Source organism: Lasioglossum baleicum, unplaced genomic scaffold, assembly GCF_051020765.1.
Source record: "Lasioglossum baleicum unplaced genomic scaffold, iyLasBale1 scaffold1876, whole genome shotgun sequence".
NCBI lineage: Eukaryota > Metazoa > Arthropoda > Insecta > Hymenoptera > Halictidae > Lasioglossum > Lasioglossum baleicum.
In genome coordinates this window covers 597-11,731 of record NW_027470935.1, presented here as the reverse complement: position 1 = coordinate 11,731, position 11,135 = coordinate 597, and the positions used below count along the sequence as shown (strand labels likewise).

Sequence of the window (11,135 nt, the reverse complement as noted above, 5' to 3'; positions counted from 1 at the left end):
CACTTTCACCTTTCGTGGATGACGTCCATGCACTGTGCTGCTATACTAGGTAAAAATATTATTAAATAACTTCGCGAATTAGATACATTTGGAAAATATAGAAGAGCTTGGTTTAATCCTGATCCATCCTGAAAACGCGTATTAAGTAAAATACTAATCTCGTGGGAAAAAATCAGGAATTATACTTCATTTTTAACGCTAAACCTGTCACGGTCAAATGACTGGGAAATAGAAAAGAAGTAGAAGCTTTAAAAAATAGAATAACAGGAGAAATCGAGAAAATAACTATACGTATATTGAAAAAAAAAAATCGTGGAAACGAGTGATTAGGGTGGTAACGTTGAACGTTGAATTTTTAATAAAAGTTTATAAAATGGTGACTTAGACCATAGTAGGTTTAGTGTTAAAGCATCAACCCTCTGCACTCGACGATTTTTTGGTTACTGAAGAGTAGAAATTTACAGATTTTTTGCTATAAAACTGACGTTATTGTTTTGAGTGACAAATAAAGAATCGTATAATAATTAACATGTAAAATTATTTGACTTCGATATCTCGCGTATTCTTATATTATCTCAAATTCAAAGACAATCACCACTCGAATGCAGAGTTGAAAATTAAAAAAATATGACTCCATACATAATCAAATTTTATTATTTTTGATATTTCGGGAATCTTCTGAAAAAGTACAATTTCCAGAAAAAAAATCAACTGCTATTAACACCGTAAAGTATAATAATGGAAAACAGAGAAAAAAATAATTTTCAAACCTATTCATATTGCGCATTTGTTTGTATATACGTATTATAAGTTATGCGCATTTATTCCAAGAAAATAGATTAGGTCAAGCTGAAATACGTATTAAAAGATAATGATTTTTACGAAACAGTAAAATAAAATTTTAACACTTAAAAAACTGCGATAAACCTATTTCCTATATGAAAAGAAAGACGGTGAAATTTTCCACGTCATACTTCCATCTTTCTTCCAATTTTTTTTATATAACGTTTACTACGTTCTATACTTTCACTGTCGTTTCTACCTCAAGTTTTCATTTATATAACTGACCGATGGAGGGAAATTAATTTTAAGAAAAACTAAAAAGAAATTTTTATGAAACGTCCCTTCTAGGGAATGAGCTCTTATCATATCTAATCGAGTAAAAATTTAGTCAGCTTAATCCAGGAAACGTTCTTAAAAGAAATTATCTTTTATATCCGTACAGATAGATCCCGGAACAGCGGAATATCTGATGCGATATCATATTAAATATCAGTTCGATACATCGAGAATTAATTTATCTCCAATCCAAATATCGCATACGTTCCAATTGATACCGCTAATTAATACCACTGATCATCAAATTTCATGCAGGCCCGCAACTGGCCCAGGATCTCTACATAGTAATAGTATTATTTCCAGAAAATCTATGCTCCTCCAAAAAAGAAGAAAAACGAATAATCATCGTTGCAGAAGGATCGCGGCATTTTTCAGGACTGATAGAAGATGAGGAAAGAAAAGCAAGTTCCATTAAATGCTTTCGTCGAGGATACCCGATTAAAAGACGCAATGTACCGGTACGTAGCAATTTGCAGATCCACGGCAAACCGTATTGAATGCCGGATGAACGCATTCGAGTGTTAATTTCATGCAGCGTTCGATGTCAGTCGCAGGAAAATGACAGTTTAACTGGTTTACATGAAACGCGATAAATTGATTCGACGTTTCCATCGGTAGCAGAACGGCGTTCTTAACTCATCTGCTCCGTCCTCTGCATCCTCGAGGCGTGTCCAAAATATTGTATTTCAACGAGAACTATAGGCGATCGCGTGGCAGTATGTCTGTTCTTCGGGCTATTTTTCACGCCTAACATCGGAATAAAAATAACCGAGAATCGAGTAGCTCGGTACCATTCGGCGTAACCTAATCGCATAGTCTGCAGTATCAATGACATGACACCGCTGTGGAAAGTGACACTTTTTCGTTTGTTTAAGGTCTGAGCCCGGTGTTGCTATAACGGCGAATGGCGGCGTGGCAGCCTAAAAATTGACAAGGAAAGCAGCTGAAGAAAGCGGAGACCGCTGTGCGTTGGCATTTGCGGTGCTTACTTATTCCGATTTATCTCTCTGGCGCAACCTTATCGCGTATTCGAGGATTATTGGGCTCGATAAACGCCGATACATATGTTCCACATGTATTTGCATATTTGTTATGCCGAGCGACTTCGTGTTATATAATTTATTTCAAAATACACGGTAGGGTACTTCTAAATACGAAGACCAGTGACCGTCAAAACTTATCAAACGTGCATGATTCGCTATTTATAAATTATTATTACTGGTTTCTGTATTAAACATTTCTCAGCGTAAACGTGAATTTTATTTTTTTAAGAAGATGAAGGTACAGACAAATCCTTCAAATACTGTATTCGTTTGATTTAATTACTTCTTTTGACTAATTGTAAGAATTATATACTATTAACTATTTCTTTTTCTTAAGACGCAAACATAAAATAAAGATGGATCCTCCAAATATTTTTTTTACTTGCTCTAATTGCTTCACTTAACTTGCAATGAAAGTACAAAATATTCCAAACTTAAATCCGTAGATATAGATACTGTCACATATCTAGGGATTACTATCCATCATACCTTACATTAAATACAACTCAGTTTTCTCTTAGTTTACTTTATAAAAAATAACTATAATGTAACAAAACTACATCCCAGTTTCCTCATTTTCAAGTACTTTGACTATCGTAATACGAATTATTCAAGAAATTACTCTTCGTTTGATCTAATTGCTTTAATCTCTGATAAAAATAGAAAATATTCCAAATTGAAATCTATAGTTACTTAGTTAGTTTCACATTACATAGTTTTCCTCTCGGTTTATCTCGCGAAATATAAATTTAATTCGATCTATCGATTACTAGATTTTCTTTCGAATACCTCAGCCATCGTGTACACGAACGGTTCAACGGATTACTAATTTATCAGACGGTCTACTGTTTACAATTATCGACGAAGAAATGGTAAAACCTTTGATAAAGTAAGTCACGTACCTCCGGCGACTCGTCCGGCACCTTGCCCATCCAGCTGAGCGACAAGATGTTGCAGTCGCACTTGGCATTGTTATTCTTTTCGAAGTACAAATGCATGATCGCGTGAACTGTTGGAAGTTTCGTCAGGCCATCGAAGCCGGCATCGACCGACGGAATCGTCACTCAGCTAAGAAGCAATGAACACCACACGCGACCCTTCAATACCATTAGTCCACTCTATCGATATTCATTCCCGTGGGCCGAGTCGATCGCTCGGTCGATAATCGAGTCCCAGTCTAAATCCTTTACGCGTCCGCGAACGAGCACGCGACCAGAGAGTCGAACGGGCTATTGCACATCATACCGGCGGTCCATCGGCCGCCTCTTATCTTGCGAGTCTGAAAAACCGTCCCAACGTGAGAAGAAGGAGTTTCGACGGAGACCGGACGAGCGTTCAAGTCGGCAGGACAACGTTTTCATTCGCGACCACCTTCATCGAGCCCGAACTCCTTCCAGTCAAGCTGTCTTCATACCACGAGAGAAATCGCGGCTCGAGATCACACGATCAACCTTCCGAAACCGTGAAAAAGTCATTTGTTTCGTATCGCGGTCGCCATGTTGCCACCTCGCTGTAAGTCCACCACCCCGTAGGCCTCGCGACGATGATACGGTGCAACGCGGCAAGACGCGCGCGAGCAAACGAGCGAACGAGCGAACGAGCTTTCGTGAGCTTTCCACGCGACCGTACGTCCGACTGAAAGCTCAGCCGGAGCTGCCGCGCACGAGGCACCGCCGCGTTCTGCGAGCGTATTGATTGTGCTCCGCGCTTGCTTGCTCTCCTGGCCACCTGACGGCCTCTGGCCGTGTTAAATCTGCTGCAAAAGCTTTTGCGCGCTACCAGCACCATGCAACAACGTGGAAACGGTACGAGGCGGCGATAGACCTTCTCTCCTTCGCCGAGTTCCCAAACTAACACGGAGACTTTGATGCTCTGCGAGAATGGGATTAACATTGTTTTTTCCCCCTTTCTACCGCGAGTTTTTGCACGTTCGCGACCTGGGTCCGGGCAACTCGCATTCTCGCGACTTAGCGGCAAACTTCCGCCGAGTTGGCCGGAATTAAAAGAACCGAGAGAATTTTAGGCGATTGGAACGGACGGGAGAGGTCAGGTTAGGTAGTTATCGCTGGTGTAACGTGTTGGACTGTTCTAGGGGTGTATTGCGGGCAGGTTAGAAAGTTCCGAGAAGAAATATTAAACCGCGTACAGTGCGAACGATACGGCAGTGTATTCAATTGATTCCGCTAGTTTTAAATGTATTCGTGCGATATCGCGCGTCATTTCGTTAATAAGATGTATAATTGTTTAGATAACTGGTCGATTGACGGATTATTTAAATAACTTGGTGGTTATTTTGAATAGCTTGGAGCTTCAGTGGTCGTATTCGAATTTTGTATTTTTCTTATTATTTCCGCGGTTGATATTTTATATTGATTAAAAATTATGGTAAATAATAATAAAGGAGCGAACAGTTTAACGAGTCACTACTTGAATGATATTTCGCGGGAAATTAATTTTTTAATTCTTCTCAAATTTATACTATTTTTAAGATCCCCTATTTATCGACGAAGGATCCCTCTATTGTATGGAATTAAATCGATTGAGCATCTGTATCTTGCTCAATACATAATTTAATATTGGGAATCTATTTAATCCATTCTCATCCTACAATAATATGCATGTAGAACGTATAGTGATTATGTCTTTCTTAATCTTTTATTTCCTTATTATATCTTAATTTTCTATTATTTTCTATTATGTAATCTTATGATATAAGATTCATATGAAGTATTTTAATACTTCTTTTGTCGTAATAGAGGTTTATTCTAAATCAGTTTATGAAGCCCGTTTTACATTTATTTAACTCGCGTTTTATGGTTTCTACATAGTGCACGTATATTATGTGTTACTTTCTGTTAACAATGATTCATGCCTTTTGAAATACTTATAATTAAAATTTTCTTCGACTACGTTTTCCTGCAATGAGAATACTGTAAATTCTTTCCTTATGTAATTTATAAAATAAGCATTTCTATTTATGCTTAAAATATAAACAAGTATTAATAATTATAAATAAAATATATCAATAATATTTTATAATTCTTTTTATGTATTCCTTTCTAATCCTACCAAGAAAAATTGTTTATACGTAAAAATAAATTTAATTTATTTGCGAATCGATATTACAATATTTCACTTAAGACTTGTTTTCATACTCTTTTTCCATCGGAACAGGATACCAAAATTGAAATTACAATTCGCTGAATGAAACAACAGTTCCTTTTAGAGTTCCATTGATAAGTATCAGTTGTTTTATTCATACCAACACGAATCTTTTTTCTTGCCTTCACCTATTTGCAATTACATTTAATTTACTTTCTTTTTTCACTAATTAACTTATGTAACAGAAAAATTATTATTCCTTTAACTATCGTTGTTTTCAAACATCTCTTCCTCGTTTAAATTCCCTGCAATATTCTTAACTTTTATTATTCTTAATTTTTAATGTTCTCTTTTGATAAGTTTAACGAACTTGTTTCGACTATGTCATATTACGTTAAACACACCAAATTAATTTTGCAATATCATTTGACGACAAGTTGTGATATTAACTTGTTTAATTAGAACTAATTATAAATACAGCAAATAAATCATTTTGTAATTTTGATATTAATTTATTCCATGAATATGAGCAACAAATTTCACAAATTCTTAACAAACATTTTACATGTGAATATGCATATACGAAAGTATTATACAAATTTTTAAAATATCGATGTAATTATACAGCACTTTAAATTTCTGCCATTATTAAAAAAGAAAATTGAAAAATACTGATCAAACTTAAGTATAATATAGGGTACTATTTTAAGAAAAAAATCGCAGATCGGCCAATGCCGATTTCGGATCTTATTTTAGGAAGCAAATTACAAACCGGTCAATACCGATTTTGGATCTTATTTTAGGAAACAAATTTAAAACCGCCAATGCCGACTTAGATCCTATTTTAGAAGCAAATTGAAAATCCACTGATACCGTTATAAAAATCTATTCTTAAAAATAAAGCTTCTGGTCTTTACTAGTAAAATGCAAGTCAACGCAAATCGGCAAGGTGATGTGATTTTTACCAAGGCAAATAGCTAATCGGCTGAATCATATCAGTCAATTAGCGATTGATAAAAGCACGTGATCAGGTTTGACAAAAGGTATAAACAGAGGACCCTCGCACAGCCAGAGTTCCGAATTGAGAAGCCTCGAAGAATCCTTGCCATTATAACTTGTGACCAGCACAAACGTGAGTCATTCGGTATCAGAAAGAATTGAATAAAAGCGTTTTCCGTGCGTTCGAATTGCATTACTTCAATATTATTTTCTTGCGTTTTAATCGGTTTCTGCGTTTGACGTTCGTTACGTTTTTGTTCATTTTTCGATGACTCAAACCTTTCGCGCAGACTCTATATTTCTTCGATAAAAGGAAGGAATACATATGCGTTATTTCTGTGAACCAAAGACGTAATAAAAACCTGCTATTGGCATTCTACAATAATAAAATTCGGTAAATTAACGGTAAAATTATTACGTTATTCGTATTAATTAATAAAGATATTGTTTACTTAAATGCAACGGAGTAAAATAATTAAATGAGCCATATTATTTCATAGAACGTAATTGAAGGTTATTTTGTAGAAGAATGCGTGTTAATGTTACTGTCGCATAAATTTTCGGTAGCACGAAGAGAGAGAAAAATAACAACTCATTCGCTTTATGCTTAGAAATTATTTTTCCTTTTCCTGACCTAAAAGCTCTTTTTTTCGACGAATTTCGTAACAGCAAATTTCCCAACTACAAAGTTAGACAAACTTGTTTTTAACCGTTGTAATTTTTATCGTTTTTATTTAATATGATTAACGATGAATTCCAAATTCTTGAATATCGAATAGTTAGTATATTCCTGAAATATCACCACCCTTAATACATTATTATTCAAATTCAAAGTTCCCAGTTGATAATATTCTTTTTCAAAATTTGTGAAAAATACTTATTATATTACTAGAAAATTAGTAGAAAATGGATATGGTTGATTTCAAATTGATATAGTATTAATTAATGTTTATTAAGAGACTCATATAATTCTTAATTTCTAATAAATCTTTTTTATATTGTATTTAAAGGTTTGAATACAAGTTAATGATTATAAAGATATTAAGAATTTTAAAATGTACCTTTTTCGATAGTAAAATACAGACTTCAGTAAATAAATCGTTTGATCGTTTGATTTTATTTTAACAACCAATAAAATGATTTTATTATGGCAAAGTATTATAATTTGTCGTAGTATCTCACTTTGATCTGAAGGGAAGAATTAATGATTGCTCTTACTACTTGATTACTTAGACTACTTGCTATCTACATCGCGATGTAGTGATGTAATATAATTATAAATTTTCAATGACGAGTTAACTTTTATTTTAAATACATATGTACATATTATATTTATATATTTTTATTCAAGTGTATTGTACACGTTTTTATTCAAGTACATTTAATTCAAAGATAATTAATAATAATTTAAAGGCAACAACTTATTTTTAAGTCTTAAATATTAATAACAATTAGTAATTAAACGTCTTGAAAAGCTTCAACTAAGTCGAATTATAAATAACTTAATTTGACATTTATTATACATTATATAATATATACATATTTATAAGTATTAAAATTAAGCAATTAATAAAATTTTATTTTATTAACTTATTATTGTCAAAAAACAATTTAGTGTAAGTTAAATTAAATCAAATTAAATGTGTAATTCAAATAACATATTATGTAACATCAGTATAATTTAATTAAATATAATTATAAATATAATTTATATAGTAATTTGACACTACACCATATGCGTATAGAATTTTGTTATACTTCTTAATTGTTTATGGTATGGTCAATTGTTATTGACAATTGTTGATGGATCAATGGAATTATGATAGAGCGTGACTAGCTCAGTTTGCTGCTTTATGGTGAAATACCAATGATATTGCTAATAGTAAAACTGTGAATGAAACATATATTATATATAGAATTGTGACATTTGAATATCAATTTATTAATAAGGTAATTGATTACTAGCAAATGTATTTTTGTACATTAATTTAATATGTAACGTAATATTACATTCAAATTGCATTTAAATGAGTAATGAAAATTATTTGATAATTATTATTTTTATATTTTTATATTTATATATTATATTGTATTATTTTATATTATATTTTTATATTTTTATATTTATATATTATATTATATTATTTTATATTATATTATATTATTTTATATTATATTTTTATATTTTTATATATTTATATATTTATATATATATTTATTTATTTATTCTAAAATTCTACTAAGTCACGTATAGAGGATATAAATAAAAATATGAGAATACAATTGCATTCTTAGGAGTAAAAACAATTGTACTTTTTGTAAAATATGAAATTGTATAATTGTAAACAGAATTAGATTACATACACAATAAGGTCACATAGTTTCGTGATATAAAACTAGATAATACCATACTACACAATAATCTATTTCACCGTATTTGCCTACTTTAATTGAACATTATAAAATAATTGTAATTTATTTATTCATCTTAATAATACTTGCAATAATGTTAGAACAAATTTTTACATAATATTTTCTAAAGAGATTTACAATTTTTTAGTTTATTCGATAAATGTAATAATTAAATTGTGAAATTCAATTTCTTAATAAAATGATATCTTAATTAAGTTGATTTGTATTGTTGTATGCATTGTATAATTATATACATTATTTTACTTTACTTTAATCTGTCGAATAGAATAGTGCTAAAATAATCTTAAAAATTTGAAACGAAATTTTGTATTTAAACAATACTACATTGTTCTTCATTTAAAATGTTCCTAGTTTGAAATTTAGTATAACATCGATAACGTTGGAAAAGAAAAGAAATATTTTCGTTTACTACTACTTCGTTATTCGTCCACACACACTTGTATATAGAAATCTTGTTTGTGGCGCAACGCCGTCCGCCACTGCTGTCATAGTTGGATCATGAGTCCTACTAATTTATTACAAGTGATAAATTAAATACGTAATATAAATTATTTTTAATAATTAATTTCACTTTAGTCGCCATGGATTATAAAGACGAACAACGCAATGAAATAGAAGCTTTAGAGTCAATTTATTGTGGAGAGATGGAAAGTATGTATGCGTGCGTTATAACCTATAACTTTGTTTTTATATTATAAAACATTTAATTCTTTTGTGAATTATTACGTATGATTGTTATTTATTTATTTTATTGTTACTTTAATAGATCATTATGTTTATATTTAATATTATTTTATACTTTTATTTTTGAGATTTTTATGTACTGAAATTTTTTTAGTTGTAGCTACAGAACCATTTTATATATTTGTCATACCTATTAAAACTGAAGAATATGAGCCAGGTACTGGAAATGGTCTTAGTTGCTCATTAGAATTTACATATACTGAAAAATATCCAGATGAACCACTCCTGATATCGATAGAAGACCATGAAAATTTTGAAGACGGAAGCCATGAAAACTTGAAGAAACATTTAACAGAACAAATGGATGAAAATCTTGGAATGGTTATGGTATTTACATTGGTTAGTGCTGCGCAAGAGTGGCTTAATGTACAGTGGGATAAAATTAAATTATTGCGAGAAGAGAATGCAGCGATAAAACTTAAGGAAGAAGAAGAAGCAGAAAGGGTGAGATATTTAAAATTTTAAAGTATTAAGATAAAAATAGTTTTATCAGTGTTTTTATATTGAAAATTCTATATTATTATAGAAAAAGTTTGAAGGAACACGAGTTACAGTTGAAACATTTCTAAGTTGGAAAGAAAAGTTTGACGATGAAATGGGATACACGAAAAAAAGAGAAATGGCAGAGAGAGAAGGAAAAAAATTAACTGGTAAAGAATTATTTATGACTGATAAAACATTGGATCAGTCTGACTTGGAATTCTTAAATGATGGTATAGTTCTATAATATTTATTTTTAATTCAAGCCAAAACATAGAAAATACAAAGCAATAATACATTGATTTTTTAATTCTCAGATTCCGTTAAAGTCGATGAAAGCTTGTTTCAATATCTGGGTGATTTAGACATCTATGATGAAGATGAGGATGATGATGATGATCCTGATTATAAACCGATAATAATAATAAACAACTCACAATAATTAAAATAATAAATATAATAATAATAAAAATAATTCTACAATTCTATGCCATTATTTGTACAATGATCTTACAACTCCTACTTATTCAACATTTATATACAAAATTAGTACTTGAAAATTTACTTAAGTACTAAAGTTCAAAGGGCAGACTGTGTTCAAAACAAATGTAATATAAAATGAATTTATTCAAATTCAATGAAGCAATTTAGATTATATATTATGACTCATGTACACTAATATGGTATATAGATAAATTTCACATATACACATGCGAAAGAAGAAGGTAGAGATATTTAATCAAGAAAATAATTTTATATATGTTGTACATAATTGAATTTTTCCATAAAGCATTGTGTAATAAATTGAAAGTTATTATCTTACAATTAGTCTCGATCTTCGAATAGATCTTTTACTAGAATTGCAACGAAACGGGAATATAATAAATTAAATGCGTATTAACGATCATGGTGTAACATTTATTCATAGCCTTATAATTGTTTACGTTCAGTAACAATGAATCGACAATTGGTTATCTGGTTAACTTAAATTTTGTTTTTTATCGAATTCGCTTGAATTATATATACATACAGTATATATAATAATATTATGGTATATATAATATATAATTTAGAATAGTTTGAGGTAAATGAGGTGTTTTGTTACATTTGTGATATGGCAGTAATAATCAAATCGATGTTGTTCATCAAAGTTTCTATTTCACATAACATATAGGAACCTTCTGACAGAACTTTCAGTTTCGTACAATTACTTAA

At 31.0% G+C, this 11,135-nt stretch overlaps 1 protein-coding gene across 1 annotated transcript; it reads left to right on the top strand.

Annotated features, from left to right (window-relative positions):
* Positions 1-9,277: 9,277 nt before the first annotated feature.
* LOC143221076 (RWD domain-containing protein 1-like) lies at positions 9,278-10,362 on the top strand. The gene is made up of 4 exons (XM_076446606.1): positions 9,278-9,347; positions 9,535-9,884; positions 9,967-10,153; positions 10,238-10,362. Exons 1-4 carry the CDS (start codon positions 9,278-9,280, stop codon positions 10,360-10,362), a joined length of 732 nt encoding a protein of 243 aa, XP_076302721.1.
* The last annotated feature ends 773 nt before the right edge of the window (positions 10,363-11,135 follow it).

Excerpts from the sequence above, each read along its gene's own strand:
- LOC143221076 (XM_076446606.1), top strand. The coding sequence starts at position 9,278 with ATGGATTATAAAGACGAACAACGCAATGAAATAGAAGCTTTAGAGTCA. Across the intron at positions 9,348-9,534 it reads TTATTGTGGAGAGATGGAAA|TTGTAGCTACAGAACCATTT; the intron begins GTATGTATGCGT and ends AAATTTTTTTAG. Across the intron at positions 9,885-9,966 it reads AAGAAGAAGAAGCAGAAAGG|AAAAAGTTTGAAGGAACACG; the intron begins GTGAGATATTTA and ends ATATTATTATAG.